The sequence below is a fragment of the Babjeviella inositovora genome, assembly GCF_001661335.1.
Source record: "Babjeviella inositovora NRRL Y-12698 unplaced genomic scaffold BABINscaffold_1, whole genome shotgun sequence".
NCBI classification, from domain to species: domain Eukaryota; kingdom Fungi; phylum Ascomycota; class Pichiomycetes; order Serinales; genus Babjeviella; species Babjeviella inositovora.
In genome coordinates this window covers 2,210,478-2,234,162 of record NW_017566838.1, presented here as the reverse complement: position 1 = coordinate 2,234,162, position 23,685 = coordinate 2,210,478, and the positions used below count along the sequence as shown (strand labels likewise).

General features: G+C 46.9%; 10 protein-coding genes across 10 annotated transcripts; 1 reads left to right on the top strand and 9 right to left on the bottom strand.

The window, feature by feature from the left end:
- Window positions 1-130: 130 nt before the first annotated feature.
- Window positions 131-852, bottom strand: BABINDRAFT_164831 (uncharacterized protein; the record flags this gene model as incomplete). Its single annotated transcript, XM_019130286.1, has 3 exons — window positions 131-497; window positions 544-737; window positions 790-852. The coding sequence occupies 3 exons, from the start codon at window positions 850-852 to the stop codon at window positions 131-133; spliced, it is 624 nt and encodes a 207-aa protein (XP_018988454.1).
- Window positions 853-1,315: 463 nt separating this feature from the next.
- BABINDRAFT_164830 (E3 ubiquitin-protein ligase) lies at window positions 1,316-2,935 on the top strand (the record flags this gene model as incomplete). The annotated part of the gene is made up of 1 exon (XM_019130285.1): window positions 1,316-2,935. The coding sequence occupies one exon, from the start codon at window positions 1,316-1,318 to the stop codon at window positions 2,933-2,935; it is 1,620 nt and encodes a 539-aa protein (XP_018988453.1).
- Window positions 2,936-3,074: 139 nt separating this feature from the next.
- On the bottom strand, window positions 3,075-4,014 carry BABINDRAFT_159577 (Rab family GTPase). Its single transcript, XM_019127752.1, has one exon. The coding sequence runs from the start codon at window positions 3,996-3,998 to the stop codon at window positions 3,405-3,407; it is 594 nt and encodes a 197-aa protein (XP_018988452.1). The 5' UTR covers window positions 3,999-4,014; the 3' UTR covers window positions 3,075-3,404.
- Window positions 4,015-4,704: 690 nt separating this feature from the next.
- On the bottom strand, window positions 4,705-9,234 carry BABINDRAFT_159576 (uncharacterized protein; the record flags this gene model as incomplete). Its single annotated transcript, XM_019127751.1, has 1 exon — window positions 4,705-9,234. The coding sequence occupies one exon, from the start codon at window positions 9,232-9,234 to the stop codon at window positions 4,705-4,707; it is 4,530 nt and encodes a 1,509-aa protein (XP_018988451.1).
- Window positions 9,235-9,648: 414 nt separating this feature from the next.
- On the bottom strand, window positions 9,649-10,520 carry BABINDRAFT_164827 (uncharacterized protein; the record flags this gene model as incomplete). The annotated part of the gene is made up of 4 exons (XM_019130284.1): window positions 9,649-9,856; window positions 10,208-10,269; window positions 10,370-10,409; window positions 10,468-10,520. 4 exons carry the CDS (start codon window positions 10,518-10,520, stop codon window positions 9,649-9,651), a joined length of 363 nt encoding a protein of 120 aa, XP_018988450.1.
- A 587-nt stretch (window positions 10,521-11,107) lies between these two features.
- On the bottom strand, window positions 11,108-14,140 carry KIP1 (Kip1p). The gene has a single exon (XM_019127750.1). It carries the CDS (start codon window positions 14,062-14,064, stop codon window positions 11,170-11,172), a length of 2,895 nt encoding a protein of 964 aa, XP_018988449.1. The 5' UTR covers window positions 14,065-14,140; the 3' UTR covers window positions 11,108-11,169.
- Window positions 14,141-14,284: 144 nt separating this feature from the next.
- NPR2 (nitrogen permease regulating protein) lies at window positions 14,285-16,968 on the bottom strand. Its single transcript, XM_019127749.1, has one exon. It carries the CDS (start codon window positions 16,592-16,594, stop codon window positions 14,756-14,758), a length of 1,839 nt encoding a protein of 612 aa, XP_018988448.1. The 5' UTR covers window positions 16,595-16,968; the 3' UTR covers window positions 14,285-14,755.
- Window positions 16,969-17,553: 585 nt separating this feature from the next.
- BABINDRAFT_159573 (uncharacterized protein) lies at window positions 17,554-18,527 on the bottom strand. The gene has a single exon (XM_019127748.1). It carries the CDS (start codon window positions 18,364-18,366, stop codon window positions 17,728-17,730), a length of 639 nt encoding a protein of 212 aa, XP_018988447.1. The 5' UTR covers window positions 18,367-18,527; the 3' UTR covers window positions 17,554-17,727.
- Window positions 18,528-19,621: 1,094 nt separating this feature from the next.
- On the bottom strand, window positions 19,622-20,020 carry BABINDRAFT_81174 (uncharacterized protein). Its single transcript, XM_019132736.1, has one exon. It carries the CDS (start codon window positions 19,929-19,931, stop codon window positions 19,683-19,685), a length of 249 nt encoding a protein of 82 aa, XP_018988446.1. The 5' UTR covers window positions 19,932-20,020; the 3' UTR covers window positions 19,622-19,682.
- Window positions 20,021-21,401: 1,381 nt separating this feature from the next.
- On the bottom strand, window positions 21,402-22,998 carry BCR1 (transcription factor BCR1). The gene has a single exon (XM_019127747.1). The coding sequence runs from the start codon at window positions 22,756-22,758 to the stop codon at window positions 21,439-21,441; it is 1,320 nt and encodes a 439-aa protein (XP_018988445.1). The 5' UTR covers window positions 22,759-22,998; the 3' UTR covers window positions 21,402-21,438.
- Between the last annotated feature and the right edge of the window lie 687 nt (window positions 22,999-23,685).

Below are 23,685 nucleotides of genomic sequence, written 5' to 3'. Positions count from 1 at the left end.
GACCCTCTCCTACACCTCACATCCCGTCAAGCCTATATCTCGCACACTCTACATGGTTCTGAAATGCATTCTACTGCCATTTATGGCTATCTATGTATAAGGTCCCGCTTGATGGGATATAAAATTCTGACTATTTTGCTTCTGTAACCAATGACTCTGACGCACCGCTTTGCTGGGGAGCACTCTTCAATACCACCTTCTCTAGAAACTCGGACTCGGCCGGGCCCCTCTTCCCCTTCAGCATCTCTGCCAACTTTTCTTCGTCGTACTTCCTGTGGTCGTTGTTCCCGTGTTCATCCAATCTCAACACGGCCGGCCTCATGCCCTGGGGCGGTCTGTAATCGTCAAGCTTGACGTTATACTCCACCAACTTCTTCTTGATGTACTCAATTTCGTCCTGTAGTGTGGCAATATCGTCTGCCACGGCCTCGCGTCTGCCTGCCTCCTTATTGCGCGAGCGCATTGCCTCAAAGAGGATCAATCCACCAGCGACAGAGCTACATGGGGTTAGTATAACTCAACGAAAGCACAAGAAGTACTCACAAAATGAAGGTTTCGGAAATGAAATTGGCTCCGTTTTCGATAGCCCTGGTGTCGTTCAACGGTCTGACCTTGACGTTCTTATCCCCCAACAAATTCATTCGAAGCTGGACGTCTGTTTTGTGTAATCTCTGAGCGATTTTAATGCAAGTTGTTCTGAAGAATTCATGTTCCTTGGCCTGTTGTTTCATGACATTCTAGGAATTATGTTAGACCGGTCTGGTTAAAAAGTGGAAGAATCGTACGTACAGCCACCGGTTTTGCCACCGTCCTGACAAGCAATGCCGTAAACTTCAAGGCGAGTCCACTCATATTTTGAGCTTAGGGTTTGATGAGGTTTGACTGGAACTGTAAGCTAATTGCTTGTTTAGATCCCCGGTAAATAAACCCAGTTCGTTGTGAGTCTTGTGATGGCCAAACTCCACCAGCGTGTGACTCCTGCACAGATCCGATGGACTTGTAGATTTTGCTACGTACGTCACTTGGACTAGCAGAAGCTAGGTGCTTATCACACCGGACAACAAACAAATTGACACGTTATCCCATTCTCCACAACGTCATATCCTGATATACGAATATCCGGGACAGATATTCTATACATGCAAAGGCTTGGTACTTAGCCCAGCAAACATCAATCTCTATAGTGGCAATCAGTTAGCCTTGCACCCGTGGTTCTGCCTGTCTGATCTCTTGCCATTTGATCTACCCCTTTAAAGCTGCCTCTTTCAGACCAGCCAGCCCCATCCTCCTTCTGCGAACTGACCATCTGTCAAATATGGACATTTTAACAAACCGTCACTTCTTCGCGTACTCTGGCGTTTCCACGGCCTTGGTCGTGGGAAAGGTGCTCTTCACCTTTTCGGCGCACCCCACGTTTTTCTCCGCCTGCATAGCCCTCTCTGAGGGTCTGACGCCAATTGTCATTGGTAATTGGCTCCTTGTGTGTGGGCTCTCGCTAGCGATTGTGACGCAAAAGTTTTTCTTTGGCGAGTTGCGCTTGCTCGAGCGTGAACACGTCGCAGAGCGCGCCTGGCTGACTATCATCTCCTCGCTTGTCGCCTTAGCAATGTTCAGACACGAGCACATGATGCTTTTGTGCGGATTGTCACTTTTGCACCTCTTTTTGGTCGTGTTCCACTGGATCGTGGACGACCGCATTGACTTTCTCTTTCAGCGCGCCACTGCGCTCGGCGACGTGTTGAAGACCAGAGTCGCGCTTGCCGCCCTCGTGTTGATGGTGAGCGATTGGCAGATCTCCATGTTCCTCCTCAACTACTCGTTCCAACACTCGCCGGATATTTGCGTGGTGTTCGGATTCCAGGTGTTTCTCCTCTTCTTGACCATGTCTGAGCTCACCTTGAAATCGGTATGCAACTTGATCGAGATTGTGTATCTTGACAAGCATCCTGACGAGGAGGTGTGGGAACTGAGATCGGTCTACGTAAAGGTTATCGGTATCATCCACTCGTTCTTCAAGCTCGTGATTAACGCGTTGCTCTGCTACATCTTCTATGGGCCCTCCCGCATGCCTATACACTTGGGGATGGACATGTTTCATTCTGTCAAGACGTTTATCACGCAGTGCAAGGACTTCTTGGCCTACCTCCGCACGGCTAGCGAGTTGGATGGGATGTTGCCTGACGCCACGATGGAGCAGTTGGCCGATGACAACTTGTGTATTATCTGCCGTGAGGATATGACGACTGAGGGGATCCAACGAGGTACCCGTAATGTTCCGAAGGTGTTGCCTTGTGGGCACATCATCCACATGGGCTGCTTGAAGGGCTGGATGGAGCGGTCACAGGTGTGTCCGATGTGCAGGCAGCCGGTTAAGAGGACAGGCGCTCCAGCGGTTCCCCAGGAGAGAGATGAGCCAGCGGCTCCTGAACAGAGAGATGAGCCAGGCAACGCCGAAGAGGCTGTTGCACCTCAACACTTTGAGACTCCGCCGGTGCTCACCCCTCAGATCCTCCTGGGTGCTGGATCCAGTCATGAAACCTTCAATTCTGACACCAACCCGCACTCCATCACACTCCCTCTTCAGTCGGCCGTCATCCCTCGGGACTGGGCCATCATTCCGTTGACCCAGACTGCCCCAATGACGTACAACCTTCATCTCACACCCACCGAAACTGCACAGTTGTCGATACAGCGTCAGAGCGTGGCTGTGGAGCCGGCCTCGCTTATCAAAATACACGGTGATTTCTCCAGTGAAAGGGAGTCGGAGTTGACAGATGCCAGCGGTACTGAGATAGATCTGGCCCCACCGACTGCTCAGGAGCAGGCTCGCCAGCTCTCACGTGATATTGACACTATGCGCTCCAACTTGGACGGCTTAATGAACCAGTTAAGCGAGCTCAACGCGAAGCTAGAGTTACCGCGCGCTAGTGACTAAGAGTCGACATATTAATATCTGGAAGGAATATAAAATCCATGTGTAACTATGGCTTTTAATACAAAGGTGATAGCTTGGTGATACGTAGAATGAGAATGATATCCCCTCTCCGATCCCTGTATAAGGCGTAGCTCATAAGACTGGCAGAATTATCTAATAAAGGAACAGCCATGGCCAAAGGGTGAAACAGGAAGACGATCATAGAGTTAGATATCCTCGCTACTTTACCGAAAAGGTGTGCTAGCTGGCTATACGATACATTTCTAACGTCTTTAGCATAGTTAAAGGCTCAATTTACAGTTTGAGTTAACATTCGTCAAAGTCCTCTCCGAAAATTCCACGCATTATCGGTCTCTCAAATCGTGGCCTCAGTTTTTGGAGAGCCATCCTCCCCCTACATCGCAAAAGTTCTCTAAGTCGTATTAGGTGACATAAGATAAATGACAGTAGTATACAAATGCTGGGGAGATCAACACTGACACGATGCGGCATCGACGGGGACGTCGGCAGAAATGTCAATGTTCTCCGCCTCCTCCTCCTTCTTGTTGGCACTCTCAAAGTCTGGTAGGGCCTGTGCAATCTTCTTGAACAATGGTTTGACGTTGTGGCCGGCCTTGGTACTGGTTTCGATAAACACAGAGGCACCCATCAATTTGGCGCGCTTCTCCCCGTCTTCCTGTGATACCTGTCTCTTGTCAATCAAGTCGGACTTGTTCCCGACAATAACGATAATTACATCCTCACCTCTCTCGACCTTAACGTCATCGATCCACTTCTCCACCATCTCAAACGACTTCTGGGACGTGATGTCGTACACGATCACGGCGACGTGCGAGTCGCGGATGTAAGACGGGATCAACGATCTGAATCGCTCCTGGCCCGCGGTATCCCACAACTGCAACCGGACCGTTTTGTCGTCCAAATACATCGTCTTGGACAAGAAGTCGATTCCAATCGTGGCGGCGTATTGGTCCTCAAATGTGTCGTACATGAATCTGGTGATAAGCGAGGTCTTACCCACGCCTTGGTCTCCGAGAAACACAATCTTGTATTTCCGCAACATTCCGTTGGCCTTATCTGTGCTCATGGTGTGTGATGGGTATATGACAATAGCCGATATAGCAGAGTTAATACGTGTACTTGTATATAACTATCATCTAAGCTGTCAGGTGTGACTGCGCAGTAAATCGCGACGTTAAGCAACACGAGGCAGTAGTGTCTGGAACGCACACTACTAAATGAGCGGTCTAGGCCTATTGGGGAGTGGGGAGTGATAGCGAGTGCTTAAGAGTGGAAACATAATTTTTATACGAATGAGATTTTAATATCGATTTTTCTTTTCGCATAGTACATAGTATAAGCATCTGAAATAGTGCTAAGTTATTGTAAAGACGTGCGGAAGATAGAAGAAAGACAGGGGACTGTGCAGAGCTTACAGAAAACATAGGCAGTCGTCAAGTGAGACTCTTTCCTACATCTGGTGAAATCCTTTTGAAGCTAAATTGATCATCAGTACTTTACAGTTCTGTACCAAGTATTTATATAATACTGTAAATTGACTTATACTGAGTCGAGCTGCCTGCGTCGGTTCTGGAAGGGAGGCTGTTTGTGCGCATATGGTATTCATTCCAAAGCTCCTTTTACATGCAAGCTATGGATGGATGTGGTATAAAAAGGATATATAGGCATAGATAAGCTATTGGAGTAAAAATATTTTTATCCCCTGACATGAAAAAAATCAAAAGATGAGAGAGTCGGGGAATCTGTAGCTACTGAGTCTTCTTAACAACCTTGTCGTCGCCTGGCTGAGCGGCGAAAACATTGGACTCTGGGTCGTGTCTGTCCTTTCTTGGGCCGTGGAACCACTTCTTAAAGTTCAAGATAGATTTCAAACTCCAGACCTTGACCCTCATGATATAGTAGCAACCCAACATGGCAACAAAGTTGAAGATGATGTAAGCAAACATGAAACCAAAGTTTCTCCATCTCTGGGACCACTTGATGTTGACAAGAGCCATTGGTTCGGCCTGGGTGGTGTATGGACAATATTCACATAAGCTAGTGGCATCTGGGTTGCCAACATAACCACCGGAGGTGTTGGTATAGTGACCCAAGTATTCGCCGCAAGTCTGACCGACTGGGGGGCTCACGATGGAGTATTCGTAAGATTTGCAAATCAATTCTCTCCCGTCGACCAAAGGGGAAACAAGAGACTGGACAAAGTACGTGAATGGAGAGGCCTTGTAAAAAAAAGTCCAGAAGCCTGGCATCAAGTCGTACGGCTGAAGGATCCCACAGAACAACATCATGGCGGCGAAAAGGTTGGAGTTGATCATAGCGGCAGATGGAACGTCCGGGGAGAGGTATAAAATCCACAACCCGTAAGAAACGTAGTAGATTGGGAACATGACCACGAAAATCAAGAAGAAGTAGCCGGCATGCTCTGGAGTGGCCGAGAACCCAGCTGGGAAGTAAAAACAGACGAAACAAAAGAATTGACAAGACATACACCAAATGATCTCCCAGGCTGTCTGAGACAATAACAAGGCAGACCAGTGGAACGTATTGGAGGCAGATTCCCTTACTTCAAACAACTCTCTGGAATCATAGGCGTAGACATGAATCTGGTTAATCAAGGCCAAGGAGATAATCATCAACATATAAACTGCCAATAAACCAAATTGGGAGGCAGCAAGAGAGTGATTGGCCTTAACAAAAGAGAAACCGATAAAAAGGGCACAGATAACAGATTCGAAGCACTTAGCTCGGATGTAGACCGGAGATCTCCAGAACTGAAGCCTGGTTCTGTTGAAGACGACCGAAATTTGGTTTATGTAAGAGGTGGCAAACTTGGACTTTAAATCTTCGAGATTTTGCGAAACGGGCTTCTGTGGCAAATCACGGTGAAGTTGGTCGATGACAGCACGTTCATGGGCACATTCCAGAGACTCGTTCCAAAGGTCACCCCAGTCAGAAGCCAACTTGGTGTGAGCCGTAGCACCGGCACCGATACAGTTCAAAATGTACTCCGCAGGGTTCTCAGATACACCACACTTGATCCCAGACTGTCTTTCAAAGTAGGTCAACATGGTCTCAGAGTTCGAGCCAATATCGCCAAAGTAGACAGTTCTACCACCCTTCTTCAACAACAATAATTTGTCGAAAACCTCAAACAAAGTGGCAGACGGTTGGTGGATGGTACACAAGATAGCCTGGCCGGAATCAGACAAGGCACGCAAGAACTGAATGATGGACCAGGCGGATTGGGAATCCAACCCAGAGGTTGGCTCATCCAAGAATAACAACAACGAAGGCTTGGCTACCAACTCGACGGCGATGGACAATTTTTTACGCTGTTCGACGTTCAACCCCCGGCCAACCTTACCGATGATGGCTTCACCATAGTTCTGCATGCCCAACAAGGAGATGATCTTCTCGACGTACTCGTTTTTCTCGGCTCTGGAAACAGTTTCAGGCTGACGCAAGTAAGCGGCGAACCGCAACGACTCTCTGACAGAGTATTCGGCCAAATGCAAGTCCTGCTGCTGGACGTAACCGGTTCTCCTCTGGAAAGAGGCATCGACAGGATGACCGTTCACAAGCATCTCACCGGTAATGGTACCAAAGTCGATTCTCTGAGACAAGACGTTAAGCAAGGTGGTCTTACCAGCACCAGACTCACCCATTAAGGCGGTCATGGTGCCAGGCTTGACATAACCCTGGACCTTGGAAAGCAATTGCCTTTGTGCACCGTTGTATGGAATAATGTAGTCCAAATTTTGCCACGAAAAGACATCTCTCTCGGCGATAACCTTTTCCAAGTCAACACCAGGACCATTAAGAGCCTCCATCATCTCGTCTCTGGAAGCAACCTTGGCATCGGCGGTTTCAGAGTCGCCGTCTGGCAAATAACCTCTCTTGTACAACAACATGTCACCACCTCCTTCAACGGACTTGACAAACTCAGATAATCCGATATTTATTATGATGAAGCCGGCGGTCCAAGCAATATTGATTCCGAAGTTTCTCCATGCATGACTGTAAGAGAAGTTGTACGAAGCCTTGATGTAAGCGTCGCCGGAAACGTATAACTCACCCATGATGGAACCAGCAGTGGTACAGACCTGGTTGGTGATGCCGACGTTTTCGTAACCCTCGCCGGTTGGAATCAAAGAAGCACACCTCATAATCCTACCGTGCATCTCGGTAGCAATCAACGATTCGAAGCCATATCTCATCGGGTTTATCCAGTTAACCCACTTAGCCCAGTGATGCATAGATGGCAATGGGATAATGAAACCAACATAGACACACAACATCAAGACCCACAAACCGGCAATGGCGTGAGCGGTGCCACCGTCACGGGTGACAGAAGCAACCACCTTGAAGATGAACGACATGCACTGCTGAATGGTAAACAAAAACAAAAAGAACATGAAAAAGGCCCCGGCTTCATGCTTCAACTTCAGCATCCAGTAGGTGGTCAATGCAAAGATAACAATTGCAACAAACTTTACGGGGATTTCGGTGATAATTTCCTGCAATGCCTCGGCAGACTGATGGTACATGGAATAGGATTTTTGCTTTAAGATGATAGGACGGTGGGCAAAAGAATGGGATATTTCCGCCAACGAGGTGACGGCACAGAAAAGCAAACAAAAAAACACAATACCGGCTCGGGGGAAGGCACCGGTGGTGTCTTTTGGAATATTCCAGAACAAGGAACCGACAACCAACCCCTCAATGATAAACGAAGAGATATAGATCGTCTGGTAGGTCATCTCACCCTTGGTTCTTTGGAAACCTCTGGTCATCAAAGCAGACACCTGATCGAAGTAAGAGGCGACAAACCGGGATTTTGTTCTGGACATGGCCTGCTTTCTCTGCATCTTGACGTTGTGCAATCTGGCCCTGGTTTCATCGGGTGGATGGGCACTAACATAGTTATCGTATTCAGCGAGGCAGGCTTGGTACTCTGGAGAGTTCAACCAGTAATGTTCAAATTCTTGAGCAGTGGTTGGTATTCTACCCTCGTAACCTGGCTTGACAGTGCGGCCATTAGGATCGGTGATAGAGGTCAAGAACTCGGGATCAGTCATTCTGGGAGGCTTGTACCAACCCATGTTCTCGAAGTAGGCTCTAGCGGTAGAGGCTGGGCCAAAGTAGATCTGTCTGCCCAAGTACAAGACGGTTACCTTGTCAAACAATTCGTAAATATTTTGGCCGGCTTGATAGATGGCGACAAAGGAGGAATTCTGTAGCATGTTGGTGGCGGTCCTAATGGCCTGGGTGAATTCCAAGGCAGTGGAGGCATCCAAACCTCTGGTGGCGTTGTCCCAAGCGTAAATGGATCCGTTGCAAGCCAAAGCTTCGACAATGGATACTCTCTTTCTCTCACCACCGGAGACACCTCTGACAAAATCGTTACCCACGTGAGTATTGTAGGTATGTCTCAAACCGAACACGGTACACCACAAGTCTCTCATGATGGAAACGTACTGCTTCTTCGAAATCCCATCAATACGTCTGTTTGGAGTTTTCAACTTTAACGCAAAGTCGATAGTGTTTTTGACGGTGACCAATGGAAAATGGTTGTCCAATTCCGGGTTATAAATGACGTAACCCTTGTAGTCACGCATCATTTCCGGCTGGTCAAGGCCATCGTACTGGTACTCACCATAAACTGAAACCAACTCCGAAGTTTCACCGGTAAGACACTTCAACAACGTGGAACACCCAGAGCCAGGTCTGCCGACGACAAAACACATCTCGCCAGCCTCAACGGTACCAGTAAAGTTTTCAATAATGTTTCTAAGCGGCCTGGTATCCTTTTTGAACCACTTGACTGGCCAATTGATAATGTCTCTGACCATTTCTTCAACGGACGGACCGTACGCGGCAGACACATCCACGCCCACAGCGGTAAGGTTCTTGAAAGCCAAGCCCGCGGCACCGGATTCGATCCCCTGCTCCCGGGACTTGACACTCAAGTAGTCAAGCAAGAGCTGCAAGTCGAAGTTGTCTTCGTTAACGGTAAACTCATTCATCTGAGCCTTAGTGCGGCGTGATAAGGTTCTAGCTAACGACTGGATCTTCTCAATTCCCTGTGCGTTAGTCAATATATGGGCCAACTGTTCTGAGTAGATACCCTCCTGGTCATTGTTTTCAATGTCATTGACGTTGGACCGTCTGGAGATGTATCTTTCGGCATAGCCGGAATAATGCTGTTGTGGACTGTTGGACGAGCCAGTATCTCCATATTTTGGTTGATCGGACGAAATAGAATGCTGATCCGCCATAATGTAGAAAGAATTAACTAATTAAGTACAATTTCGATGAGGTTATTGAATATGAAAAATAAAGAATAATAAAACTGGTATAAGATTTGAGGAATCCAGGTTAATATATACTATTTTTTTCACGAGCATGAATGAGCCCACTTTATTCTTGTGACTTTGAACCTTCTGTTGCAAAATTACCCCAAAAGAGAAGTGTTTAAGGGACAATGGCCGTCCTGATACTCGTAGATATACATGCGTGATTTTATTTTAGTAGATTTACTGTGTGGAAATTCGGCCGGTATGCGTTTTTTGTGCAGGTTCGGACCTTTGCGGTCTTTCTGAAATCTATCAACTTCCAAGCCGGGGTTCTGAGTAAGCCAGTCCATCCGCATGCCTTATTATTTGGTCCGCGAAAAGCCGGACCAGTCTAACTTATGTGTAGCCTAAAGTTTTATGTGAGGGAATCTCACCGCCAATATTGTATGCAATTACGTAAGTGCTGAGTAATAAGGTGCTGAGTAATAAAGCATTTGTAGACCAGATGGCTAGCCGTCTCTTCCTGCGAAGACGCCATATTTGATATACCGCCAACTTTGATGCCGATACAGCCTGGAAGTCACATAGTTGGGGGTGAAAATAGCTGTAAAATGAAAAAGACCGTTAATTTATTTTTACTGGTAAATTATGAAAAATATTGGTTAAATACGGATAGGCACACTCCACTTATCCAGCTTGTCTTGAGCGTTTTTGCCTGCATCTGAACGTATTAGGCGCTCTCTCATGACAAAGGGGTTTCCTTTGAATCAGAGTTTAGAATTAAGGAGTAGGTAAACTTTAGGCCCCGGAAAGAGATCTTTGTGTGTGTGCGTACTATCAAACTATACTGGTATAAGATTGAAAACTTAAGAACAGGTAGTTAGATTCAGTAATAATAGCCGTATATTCTCACTTCATAAATCAATTGCGAATTTGTAACGTAACTCTTACGCACGGTTGTTGATGCGATTGTTCAACATCAAAAGGGACCTCCGGGCTAGCCCAAAAAAGAACTATCTATATATATATATATATATATATATATATATATTAGGGGAAGGTACACGGATTTATGCAGTTGTATTTGAATCACGTACAGCTGTTTTGACCGACGTACCACACCGATACCGTAGATATAACTATTTTTTAGTCGAAACCTAATGATTTAGTCCATACGCACATACCCGGTATTACAACGTACTTAATGCCACCTACCTGCCACTGGTTTTTTTTAGGTTTTCGCTTGGCCAGTTATCTGAAAATGGCATTTGAAAGTAATAAATAGTAATATATAGGTTTTCTCATATATTATATAATTTTCTTTCCTGTATTTTTGCCTCTCTGAAAGCCCTCTAAAAGATAGGAATTCCCTAAATACCTTCCGAAGTCTAGCCCTGGTTTAAAATATACTGCTTTCTATACCCCAAGAGCTATGTCAGCTTATCTATATTGCCCTCAGTGCACTGTCTTGTATACCGTATTCTGAATGGTTCGTGCATTTACAACATCACTAAGAGGAAGATATGCATATCAGAAATAGTGCATATCCTAACTAGTGCATATATCCGATAATTTTAGGCTTTATGAAGGTTTTAAAAGGGCCTAAATGGCAACACCGTATTGCTTGAACGGGAGCTACACAGTTAGGGAATTCGAAATTGATTCAGATTCCATATCTTAAACAGCTCACACCCCTATAAATGCGATATACGAAAATTTTGATCTAACAAAACCGATCCCTTCGGCGGTTTCGTTTTTTAGCGCTAACTTTGCAGTCAGAAATATAGCCGTCTAAATTTATAGACCAGCATCTTTAAGAACACACTTTGCCTACAAGCCGGCTGGCCAAATTAGATGGCAATCAAAATACTGCTTTGTACAAAACTTAAATAATTATGAAATGTGCAAAGTTACGAATCATTTCGGGAGCTGTGGCAGACGTATGGCTCGTTGTCCGAGGGAAGACCGAATGGTTTTCTGACCGGGACTTATCCATCTTGCTGGTTCCTGAGACTCGTTTTCAGGGTGAGTCAAACTAACTGAGCTTGACATCATGGAACTGGTGCGCTTGTGCTTCCCCTCTGGCGCCGTTTCATAAATTACGTTCTCTTGTTCTGGGTGCTTCCCCCTTTCTTGGCTCAGGGGGAACACTTTGGAGAACTCCATTTCCTCGTCACCTTCATCCAAAGCAATTCTCTGCCGCTTGAGATTAATGGCATTGGTGATTTGTTTGAGGGGACTACTGTGAAGTTTCAACGGGCTTCGTCTCGGTGAGCCGTGTGATGAACGCGGAAAGGAGGCAATTCGCAACGGAGTCTTACCCGTAGGTATAGATCCAGTCTGAACTTCCTCTTCCTCCTTGTTCAAGATATCAATGGCGGCATTGATTTCATCAATGTTTGGAACTCTTAACTTCATGCTGCATTCCACTAGGGTGATATTTTGGCCTTGTAAATTTCCCAAGCCATCGCTTACCGTGTTCAAGGCATCTGTCAAAGCTAAATTACGAGAAACAGCTGCATCGTGCTTGCTCTTAATTTCTCCGAAGCTTGTTAGCAAATCCTCGCTTTGTAGACAAGAAATTGAATTGGTAAGACTGTTCAAGTCGTCAATGATTGCATTCCGCGATTCATCCGTTAGAGAGGAGGCGGAGTCTAAGACACTGCTTAGTTTGAGTTTCTCTGCTTGCATTTTATTAAGCAAACACGCTGCAGTTTCCCTGCCCAGGGAGACAGCTGCGCTGTGTTTTTCCTTCCAAGCCATAGTTTCAGCTCCAAGGGCCTGTCTGTGATTCGCTAAGAACGATTCCTGGCTGGAAAGGATCGTTTCAATGAGTTCATTATTTTGTTGTTTATACTGGTCTTGCATCTTGCTCAACAACCTCACCTGGTGTGCCTCTAGCTTTTGCATCTCCACCTTGAGGATTGTCTCCATATGCTGTTTCTGAACGACTCCAGAGACAACATCAGAGGTGACATACTTCTCAAACGACTGGTAATTCTGGTCCAAGGCATCAAACTGAAGGGATAAGCTTTCAGAAATCAGTGCGACATCCAATGCTTCGTCGGCAGACGCCCTAAGACCTTGTAGAAGCCTTGGAAACTTGTCCAAAAATGCATCAGTCACTATCTTGCAGGTCCTATTGGCAGAGTTCTGCAATTTGACCGTAACCTCGTGGATTTGCGACTTTAGCAGCAGCAAATTGCCCTCAATATCATGATTCAAAAGCTGGCTTTCCAAAATACCTCCCACCATGGAAATCTGCGAGCTAACATTTCCTTGGATAACCAGCTTTAAGAAGTCCAACGTGCTGTGGTGATTCTCTATCAATCCCACCAAATCATTATTAATGGTGCAGATGATCCCTTTGAATTTCTTGGACGAATTCAATAGCCTTGACTCGTTCAATTTCTGCTTCTCAACCTTGTCATGGAGCCGGTTCATCTGCGACACCAAATCAGTGTTTACTCTTTTCAAGCTCTCAACATCCTTCGTCAGCCGATGCAAGCTCTCCAGCGTGGTTTTGTGCTGGGCTTGCAAAAAGTCATTTCTCCGCTTTACCTCACCAACCTCGGTTTGACAATTGGCCAAATCGTTCACCAACTCCTGGTAGTTCTCGTTATCTAAGTAAACCCCCTGTTTGTTCCTGGATGCCACCAAATCCATCTTCATTTTAGATAGCTCGTCCGCCATGTCTTTCAACAAGATATTCTTCGCCACCAAGGCTCCCACCTGAGGTTTGTTCTTGATATTTTTTGCTTTTGACGCATACTCGAGCGTACTTGATGTCTCTTCAGCGTTTACCTTAGCTGGCGAAATCGTGGCAATCAACACAGTTTTGGTTTTCCCACCAATAGAGTCCTGTAGCAAACGTGTAAGTTTGGACTCGCGGTACGGAATGTGGGCGCCCCCATCCACGAGGGAATTTATTACTCTACCCAAGGTGAGCAAACTCTGGTTGATCAGACCCGCCTCTCTCGCTCTCTGGTGCACTGCCCCTGACCGACTGACATTCTCAGACCCAGCGAGATCGACCAAGTTCAACTTTGCCACGCGGTATTCCTGGTTGTTCACACTTTTGTAGAGGCTCAAGGTGAAGATTGTGTGCGACCGAGACGAAAAATCGTTCATCTTGGTTGAGGCAACCTGCCGAAGTTTCAAGCCTCTCCGGAGGACGTTCATACCATGGTTGGCGTTCTTAAGATATACCTCCTCTAAGTTCTGGATCATGATGGTGTTCTTTGTGGTATCGGCAGTTTCAGCGCTGGCCAGCTTTCTTGGTTCTTTGGACTCAAAGATGCGGAGCTTCAGCTTATTAGTGGCATCTCCAAGCAAGTCCTTCAACTCCTCATTGTACAACTCCAAAAACGAGCATTTAACCACGTAATCATCTTTCCCCATGTGATTAAACAATTCATAAAGCACTCGGGGGATGATCCCTGCATCCCCGGAAAGTTGGCCATCGGCGAGGATGTTGGAGTTACCGCACATCGTGTGAGTTTTCCCCGTACCAGTCTGGCCATACGCTAGAATCGTACAGTTATATCCGTTGAGAAACTCCCGGAAAAGCGGGTCAGCAACCCCTTGGAAGAGTAACTCTTGGTCGGCGCTAGGCCCATAAACTTGATCCACGGTATACATTTTGGAGGAGATGGCCCCTATGATGGATGTATCGGATGAACTGTTAAGTGTAACCTCGTTAGATCCTGTTGTATCGGGTACCGAGACCACCACAGGCGATTTGGCGTTTGCTTCTCTATCGTTTCGGCCTCGACACCGCACCACCACGTTGATATTCACCAGCTCTGACATTGGTTTGAGGTATTTTGGGTCTTAATCTGGGGGTATTTTGGGAGGGTCCAGAAAAGTAAGTAATGGTGAGTTAGTCTATTGATACTCTTTCTCTTGTACGGCTGGAAATGTTGATAAATTTTATACGTCCGGTTTCTTTTTTGTGTATGCGCCAAAAAAGTAAACATGTAAACACGGTAAATTGAGGCGCGAAAAATCCTGCACCAAAACCAGAAGGGCTGAACTTTCCATAGGGTATAAGTTGATTAAGTTGTGTGTCATAACAAGTAGGCTAAATTTCTGTCGGAGTACTTCGCACCAGAGGATAGTAGCTTAAGAGTTAATAAGTCTGATATCAAACTGTTTGATCTGTAAACCGCGAGGCATAGCTTCAAAAAGAAACACGGTATTGGGTGCCGTATCCATCTGGCCGAGATCACACAGAAAAGTACGCCAGCAGTATGTTTCAACAGTGCTGAATTGTTGATGGGTATTCCCTGGTGATGTTATGCCTGTGTCATAGAGGCCGGCTGGGAGTAATATTCTTAATTAGTGACTCGTGTACCAGTACAGACACTTTGAGTACCTCCAATTTCCAGTTGACAAACAATCTCATCCCTGTCGATGTATTGCGTACATGGCAAGAGCCAACTATTTACGTCTATACCTCCCCTGAGAAGCTTAATTTCCACTAATTCCATTTTCCGTCACCCTAGCTATTTACAATGCTGACACTGCCAAAATTCCGAATGAGCGTCTCGACCTCCCCCCGTGATCTCCCTAACTCCGTGCAGATAGTGTCGAAATCTTCAAAGCTTCTTAAAAGTCGCATCACCTTTGTTTTTTCAGGGTTTGGGGTCAATGCCTTAGTCTGGATTCTGGCCCGAGCCCCAGTGGTGCGAGTGTAGTTCCTCAATTCTGGATACCCAACTGTCTCCTCATCGCTTCCACTGACGTCTGAATCGGTGTCAAACACTTCGTGCTCGCCGGAAACCTTGATTTGCAGTGTGAGAACCGGTTTATTGGCGGACGTAAAACTAATCTTCCGCTTCTCAATCTTAAACCTCCCGTTCTCGTACTTGTCAGTCTTGAGCAAAAACTCGTTGCTACCTGTGTCCCTGCCCTTTCTTCCACTGGTCAGTTCGAAGGCACCCAGCAGCGGATTAGTCGTTCCGATATCCTTGTCGGTATACCCCCGCATAAGACTGACGGAAAATCGTCTATCGTCCAGTATTTCCGCACTCTCGCCAATCTCAATGTTGTTAAACGCATCCTCTGCGATGGGATACGCTCTTACACGGTAGATAATACCCTTGGTGACCCCAAAGGTGATAAACCGCCTGATGTCGATGTGGGTGAGGAGGCTAACGTTGGCGGCGTACCAGTCGCGCACCGTGGAGCCCTGGTGGAGTGACCGGTAGAGGAAGAACAAGCTTGACTTTGAGGGTAACACTAAGGGTTTGTTAGCAGTAGCCTCAAGCTTGCTACTGGACTCTTTTGCGTTGGACTTTCCGGGGCTGGCCGAGCTCATATTGAGATACGTGGAGATGCGGGAGTGTTGAGGACTTCCCGAGCGAATCTGGCTCTGCGTCCATGTGCTAGCAACCAAGGCGGTTGGGTTCGATATATGTACTGCAGCTTCCAACTGGGGCCCCTCAGTGACGCCAGGGGTGTTTAGCGGCGTGTTGTTGCGTGATTCCACGTACGGCTTCACCACATAGTCCTGGCACTCGTCGGCCATGTCGTCGTACAAGAAGTCAGCAATTCTGCTGGTGGGGGCGTAGATGTTGGCAAACTGAAAAATGTCGAGAATCACGATGCACTTGTAGTACATTAGGTGTTGGATGCAGATTTTGGTCATCTTGACATCTGCATCCGCCAACTGGCTGATGCGGTTGACGGAGTTGACGCCATCTATGAACGGGAAGATCTTCACCATTGTGGGATCCCAGTTGAAGTCCACAAGCGACTTAAGCTTTACTGTGGAAACAGGCACATCTGAAGATTTGATCAAGGGGGGCGGCGGAAAGATGGGAAAGAGTTTGATGTCGATAGAGTTAGACTCATCCAACGGAATCAAACACTCTGAATAGCTGTTCAAGTCCTGGTGTATCTGCTGGATGAGCGACTCAAGGTTGAGCTTCTTGGTCTGGCGCCGTTCGCTCTGGGGAATGTTCGTGAGGTAGTCGGTCTTGGCCTGCTGGAGCTGCTGCTCGTCCTGTTCCTCCTCGCACGCAACCAACTGCTCAAACCGACCCTTGAACTCCTGGGAGAATATAAAACTGGATGACGCGGGATTCACAGCAGCCGCCTTCAGGCCGGACGTCGGCGGATCGACGCTTGTCACACTCGTCTGGCTGCCCTTCCGGGGGTTTATGATGGTCTCAGGGATCCGATAGAATACATCGGGCTCGTTTCGCGAGAGAATATTCGACTGTTCTTCCAATGCCGCAAACATCTCACCAATTTTCCGGATCGAGCTTTCGTAGGGTAAAGAATCGGACTCATACGGAAACACAAAGCAGAAGTTGAAGTTGAACGAGTTACGCATGTATTTGTCCGAATAGATGGTAATTGGAAACCCCGCAATTTTATACTGGTTGACCTTGAAGGTGACGAGGCGGTTGCACAACTGGGGTTTGGGGATCACGTAGTTCTTCACAGTGTCAAATGCAAAGAGCGCGGGCCCTGAGTCGTTTTTGGAGGTGCTGACGGTATTGGCTGGTACCTGGTGGACAATCTTCGTCCCTTCTGTCGGGTGGAACACTGCGTAGAAGATTGCGATGATGGGAACAAAGCCTAAACGTTAATATTGATAATGGACGGGTTTCAGGGCTGGTACGTACCATCGTTACTGCTCATTTTTCGGTGGTTATTGAATGGGCTGACCAAGAAATATCAAGTTTCCCCACTTCTTGACTATTCGAGTAGTGGTATCGGGTGCCAATATCGGCAAGATTGCTTTTTAACGCAAGTCGGTTCGTTGAGAATTAAAACACAGCGTTAGTGTTTTCAGAGATACCGACGTATCAGGCAGGAAGTCCTGTTTTGGTCACGTGACGAAACTGTGGGGCCGTGGAGGCAGATAAGGAGACTGTAATTGAGAATTGTATGCTAAATAGCAGCTAATAATAATAATTTTGTAAACAACGTGTGGTTATCGGTGAGGTTTTATTATGGTATAGTTAGATATATGTACAGCTAGATAAATGTACGGCTTGATACAGGATGTCAGCAGCCGAACCTGTGAAGAATGAACGGGGGGTTCAGGTAAGTTGAGGGTATCGCCCACGAGATACCCATCAATTTTGATTAATATATAGCCTACATATACATGACTTACCTACAGGTTGTGTTGTAAACTAATTAAATATTTATACAGGCTAGCAACCCAAGTATGGAAGTTTGGAAGAGTGGAGCTGTCAAGGTGGACAAAGGTAAACTTTATAAGCGAGTGAATGCAAGAAGAAAAAGGTACTATAGATGTGGATCAGTGAAGTGAAGTTTATAGGAGCAGGAATGGTCATGAGGGGTTCGTGGTACAAATATAACAGCTGGAGGGGTCGGGAGTCGTGTAGTTTGGTATAGTAAGACATTGCAAGTCGTGGAGGGACATAAAAGAGAAAATAAGGCCTTCGACTCATGAAACCAAAAAAATAAGATAAAATATAGGCCAAAGGATGACTACTTGGCAGCAGCCACGGGAGATGCTACCTTCATCCCAGTCAACGGATTCTTGATCTCCAAAGGTCTCTTAATTCTAGGAGTATGCACTCTAGGACTTTCATCCACCGCAGTGGCCCTCGTCTGAGTAGGCGTACTGATCGGAGAGTGCACATTGCTAGGCAGACTGTTTGGCGAAAACACAGATGACGTGTAGGGGTTGAACTTGGAGTTTGGCGACAAGGGAGCGGCGTACTTTGAAGAAATTTCAGGCATGAACTCGTAGTCGTCTTCAAACGACTTGGAGACGAGGTACCGGGCCCTGGAAGGCAACTGGTACAACGAAACATTGCTGGTATTTCCGTTGGCCTGCGACGAGGAAGAGGAGGAGGGGTTCAAAGTGGAGAAGGTTGGCGAGTCAGTGTATTCATTGGAGCCACCACTGACGGCACCGTTGGCTCTGGCAAAGGTTCCGTTGGCGGTTCCGTTAGAAGTAAATCTGGCAGAGGCTGATCCATAGGTGTAACCACCAGCGTTGGCGTTCCCACTGAAGTTCTGCGTGTACACGAAGTCACTCCCGCCCTGGGTGGCGTTGGTGTACAAGTTCTGGTACTGCTGAGGAGGAGAGGGGTGGTATGGAGTGGAGTAGTAGTTGTTCATTTGGTGGTGTTAATATTTGTTCATATAGCAAGGATCGGGGCTTTAAGGTCAGGCAAGAACTGGAAAGGGATGGATGGGGATTGGTTGAAGGATCAAACGAAGCGTAGCGGATATATTAACGTAGTAAATCTGGGCAATAAGAAGGTTCGGTGGATTATTTGGTGGTAACGAGGTTTGGAGGAATATTTGGTGTCGTCTTGTTGATGGAGGGGTATCGATAGAGTTGCGGATAAAAATAAAGGGTGCATTCGAAGGGATAACGATAATGCATCAGAACTAAAGGCAAACATTGGGCGTGCATGGCCAAGCGTGACACACTCATTTTAACCGGCAGGGTAAATTGGAGGCTGGATAGCTTATGTAAGCATGTTCTGTTAGGAAAAAGCAATTTAGGTCGCGTGATAATAGTCACGACTGGTACAAGTTATTGACTCAGTCTGTTTTACAGTGTGTTTTTTATATTAACCAAACGGAGTGTGTTATTTGCATTTTAGAACTGCCAGAATCTGTGACGAGGCATTATCATAGAATATTCCAACCAAGCCCTTCCATTTCATCGTAAATTAGAGTCGCATATGAATCGGTGTTAAACACGGTTACCCGAGAACTAATTTCGTTCAGCTCACCGGGTAAGCTTAACGAGAGAATTGGCACCCAGCCTCATCGCTTCAATCTTAATGTCTGCAATATAACCAAAAGACACGGCGCTCAAAAATGGAATACAGCATTGACTCACGGAAATGCCCGTGTATCAAATTCCCTTGAATTGACGATGAGGGGAAAGCAACGGTACCAGTGTTTTTTTTTGTTTGTTTTTTTCTAACAGTTTGGCTTTTCTGTAACTGAAAAAATCTGAGTCAACACGATTAATAGCGGAACGGAGAGACTTTGCCCAAATTTTAAGGCAATTTCCGTGTAACTGTATGTGGTGATTAGAAAACCTACAGAGACTGGATATCCCTGGTCCGAACCGCCTTTGAGATAAATACCCTGTAAAAGAGCTAGCGTGATTCATCCATCATGCAATTGTCTATAGGAGCAGGTGGCTCCATCACATACAGTGGCTAGCGATACAGGTCCATTGGCAAGGATTCTAAAACAATGTCACGGAATACAAAACTAAAATCTCTTCAAATCCCTCGTTGATGCGCGTTTGTTCCGATGATTGGTGTTGTTTGCCTATCTTCCATACGTCATAATTATGCGTGCACAACGCGCCAGGGTTAATATAAACGGACTGGTTCTAATGCTGAGGCACGTCAAAGATCACACTGATGCGTCTCCGCAGTCCATGCTACGAATGTCGGATCAGGCGCTCAAGGAACGATTACAGGGATAATCCCATGGCTTTTTCCGGAACCTATATCGCCCAACATCCGTGAGCCAAAAATCCAGCTGAAATTATCAGACGTGTTGGGCCGAGGTAAAATAATCGCCCATGATTGTCCATTGGTTTCTAGCAGAAATACTGGGGTGAATTGAATCTCGCACAATAATAGCAGAGAATCATCAGACAATTCAGGTACTTTCCCTATATAGGGACAGCTCTGTATCAAACTGTGCATACGTGAAACCTAGACTGGACGAACGATTCGTCCTATTGTTGGTGAATATGTTAAGATGGGAATATCTGGTTGTATTATTGTAGCCTTAATCTGTAATATCCCTTGACAGGGTTAGTCGACCTTTTCTGGAAGCTTATCCAGGTATAGTGGAAGCGCAAAGAGATGCACCCTAGAGACTAATGTGGTATAGTCTACGCCGCTCGAGATTCGCTTCCCGCCTGCATTCTCCGCCTCGTTTGCGTGTGAACTCCTCAAGTTGTAGGTTCCCTGCTTGCTTTCGTTTCGGCTTGGCGCCATGCGCCTTAAGTCACGTCAGCAACTATGTGGGTGCATTGCCCCTTAAAAGCGCTGTGTGGGGCTAATGTAATGTAGTCACGCACGGTCTAGCTTTCCGTCTTAAAATGCGGTCATCAACGCGTCATAGGGATGTCTAAGACTGCAAAATGACATAATGTCGGGAGATCTAGCGTGGTTCTGGAGTCTTTGGAGATGAGGATCCAAGGGTCAGACCATCAATTCGTCTAGTCAGGCCCTAGTCCCAGCTCCTTTAATGCATGTGTCTGTGTCTTATTGAACTAGCAAGCGCACTTGCTTGGACTATCGGGTTTAATAGCTCCGGACCAATTGAAGCCACTTGAAGCCACTTGACTCTCTTTCTATGTTTCGCTATAAATTATAGTGAAGTGATACGCTCGGTAAAGCTGTCAATACTTGGGTTTTGCGGCTTGGATTTTGAGGTGAAGCTAGGACAAAAAAGATAGCGAGGGGCCATAGAAATGACACACATCGCATAGCTCTTCGTGAGATGAATCTGCATGCTAACAGATTCGTCTCACGGCTAGTAGATTCAAAACCAAGCGTGTATCAGGAACGATAGGATTTAGGTAAAAGCAATGATCGGCTAGTAGCGTTTTTGTTGCCAGGCGGCTACTTTGCGGTGTATAGATCTGATTAGGTCGTGTGTTTGTATGCAGCATACAAGCCTTCGAATTTCACCACGAACTAAAACATTCTACGAGTCTTCTGTATCTTAATAGTCTCGTCTAGATAAGGTATCATTGCAGATTGCCCCAGACTGCTTCTGGCCAGTTTTAACAATAGAATTATGAGTTTAGTGCTAGAAAATTAGCAATTTCACTAGTGCGTAAGCTGATAGCTGTAAATGCTAACAATATTCTACGAGGAACGAAATTTAAATGAGGGGGGGAATCTTTTATTACAATGTGCCTTAGGTTATGGTCATCAGATGGCATAAAAGTTTTCATGAGCCTTTATGGTTAATTTTAAGTGCCATAGCTGTCAATAATATTCCCTGGTACTCCTAGATAGGGAATAAACCCCCTGTTTCAGTCTCGGGGATAACATGCCTTTAAAATCACAGGCATGTTCATTTATACTCTTTGGCAGCCATTTCAATCCTACCGTTCGGCCTCCATTTTTGAGATTTACAGACTGGCAATATAAAAGTAAAAGGCATTAAAGTTGAATTAAAATATATCGTAAATGATCAAAGACCCAAGCTCTTGATGGACGGCAACTTGATCTTGCAGTCGTCCGGCTTCTCTTCCGCCTTGCCAAGAATATTGGCATAGCCTCTGGATTTCTTCTCCTCAATTTCCTTGGCCTCTGTTTCCTGGAACTGCTGGTAACCGTACTGGCAGCTCGCTTGGCTCTCTGGCTTCTCTGAAAGCAAGTTGGTAACACTGAGCGGCTTTTCTTCGTTGAGCAAGAACACGGTGGAAGTTTTATCGCTCCCCGAGGAAGGCATTTGCACAGCAGGTTTAGCCTGGACGACGGGCGAGGAACTCGGGTATTTGGGCGCCGATTGGCGAGAGTACAGTGGGTGGGTATGGGACTGTGAGTAGGAGTCGAAACTGGAGGTCACCAAGTTAGACTGCTGGGGAAAGTTCGCAGCGTACGGACTTGTGGGATTGAAGTGGGAGAAGGTGGCAGATATGGGCGTGGTGAGCTGCTGCTGATAGAGGGCAGAGCCGCGTGGATAGCTATTGGTATGGAAGAGAGGCAGAAGCGGGGAGTCTGCGGGCATGTGGTACCCAGCCGACAACGGCGGATTGTAATGGCCGTAGGTGTGGTGGTGGGCCTCAGTAGCCGAGGCTGGATGCCCAAAAGACGCGTTAGATGCCGAGGAGGGGTTGGAAAGCGAAGACGGTAAGGGCACCGGTCTCGGTCTTCTAAGCTCGAGGTTGGATCGGAAGGAGGACGGTGGCTTGAGAAACTTCGGGTTCATTGGCGGTGGCGGCGCGTTCCCGTAGGGGGGCATGTTGGGATTGGCAGGCGAGATTGAATTAGGCGGCGAAATCATGTTGTGTGCGTCGTAGCCCGAGTAACCGTACGTCTCGTTGATGGGCGTGGTGGGGTTGGAGCCACGCAGGTACTGTTGGTGCACGTACCGCACCTGCTCCGCGTAGCCGTACTCCACCGGGTATCCCTCGTGGTACTTGCGCTTGTGGGGGTCGCGGTACGAGGCAATCTCGGGGTCGCTGTTGGACTGTGGAAGACCTGGATAGGTGTGGATTGCTGCGTGCTCCTGCGGCGGGCTCTCGTGAACGTTCGCGTGTACCGTCTGCTTGTGCTGTCTCAAGTTGTCCAACCGCGAGAAGTTGCGACCACAAAACGTGCAATTGTACGGCCGCTCACCGGTGTGTTTTCTAACGTGTCTGGCCAAATGCTCAGAGCGCGTGAAGGTCATGTTGCAGCCGTCGTAGCCAGTGCACTGGAACACACGTGGCTTCGCGGCCTTCTTGGAAAGGGCGTCGGTCATGTTGATACCAGCTTCGTGCGGAGAGAGGTATGTGGAGGTTGCCATAATAAAAATTTGGCGGGGGAGGGGGAGTCACAAGTGAATCTGAGGTTATTCAAGGAGAACGGTTTGATGTTTGTAAGCAAACAACAGCAAGACGGAATGGAACCGTTATATATGAGTAGGCCCAGGGGTGTACGTTAACTAGTGTCGACAAGTTCACTGAAAATATCAAGAGAGGAACCGTAGGTAGCGAAGAGGAATTCCAGGAAAGACTAGGTCGAGGCTTAATGCACAAGAGAACAGGGTGTGAAACAAAGAAAGACGATGTTATTGTTAGTCCTGGAGCTCAGCTACCATAGACAGACGAAAAAGTGGCCGCATGAAAAAGAAATTATAGAAAACATGTGCGCATCCACCCAGGACGCGGTATGCAGCCCAGGCACGAGGGGCAGAGTTGTAGAGCACGGACAATAGTTTAAATCTAAAATTAGGTGCATGAGAATAGTTCGCGGTGCATACGCCCGAAGGAGACACGAGAAGCTCTGCGTGGGCGCATGTCCGTGCTCCAAGGCGGCAAACACCTAGGGGTGAGGCTAGTTCAGCCAGGGCGATACACAGGTATGCAGTTACCAAGCAACCAGGGGCCTGAATTGGCCTGTAGGTCAATTGCAAAATGAAAGCAGAGCCTGCAGGTTAAGCTACTCAGAATGAAGTTCAAACCCGCAGCTCTGCGATTGACGACGCATATATGCGCCTCGCATGCTGTCGTCGTCACCGTGGGTGCTCTATTTGGCACCGTATAACGCCCCTATCACCGAAAACCAAAAAGAAGTTCCGGATTTCGGATCGTTAAACGAAACCGCAAACTTCGAACCGTCCATATCAAAAGCTTCGGCCGCACGTCGAAAGCATTGGAGTAGCTTCGAAACCCCGCAACAAATACTATATTCCGGGTATCACCTTAGGTCAGATGAATCTCACCATATTCCG

Coding starts and splice junctions, on each gene's coding strand:
- BABINDRAFT_159577 (XM_019127752.1), bottom strand. CDS start 3,998: ATGTTGCGGAAATACAAGATTGTGTTTCTCGGAGACCAAGGCGTGGGT.
- KIP1 (XM_019127750.1), bottom strand. CDS start 14,064: ATGTCAGAGCTGGTGAATATCAACGTGGTGGTGCGGTGTCGAGGCCGA.
- NPR2 (XM_019127749.1), bottom strand. CDS start 16,594: ATGCGTAACTCGTTCAACTTCAACTTCTGCTTTGTGTTTCCGTATGAG.
- BABINDRAFT_159573 (XM_019127748.1), bottom strand. CDS start 18,366: ATGAACAACTACTACTCCACTCCATACCACCCCTCTCCTCCTCAGCAG.
- BABINDRAFT_81174 (XM_019132736.1), bottom strand. CDS start 19,931: ATGCACAGTTTGATACAGAGCTGTCCCTATATAGGGAAAGTACCTGAA.
- BCR1 (XM_019127747.1), bottom strand. CDS start 22,758: ATGGCAACCTCCACATACCTCTCTCCGCACGAAGCTGGTATCAACATG.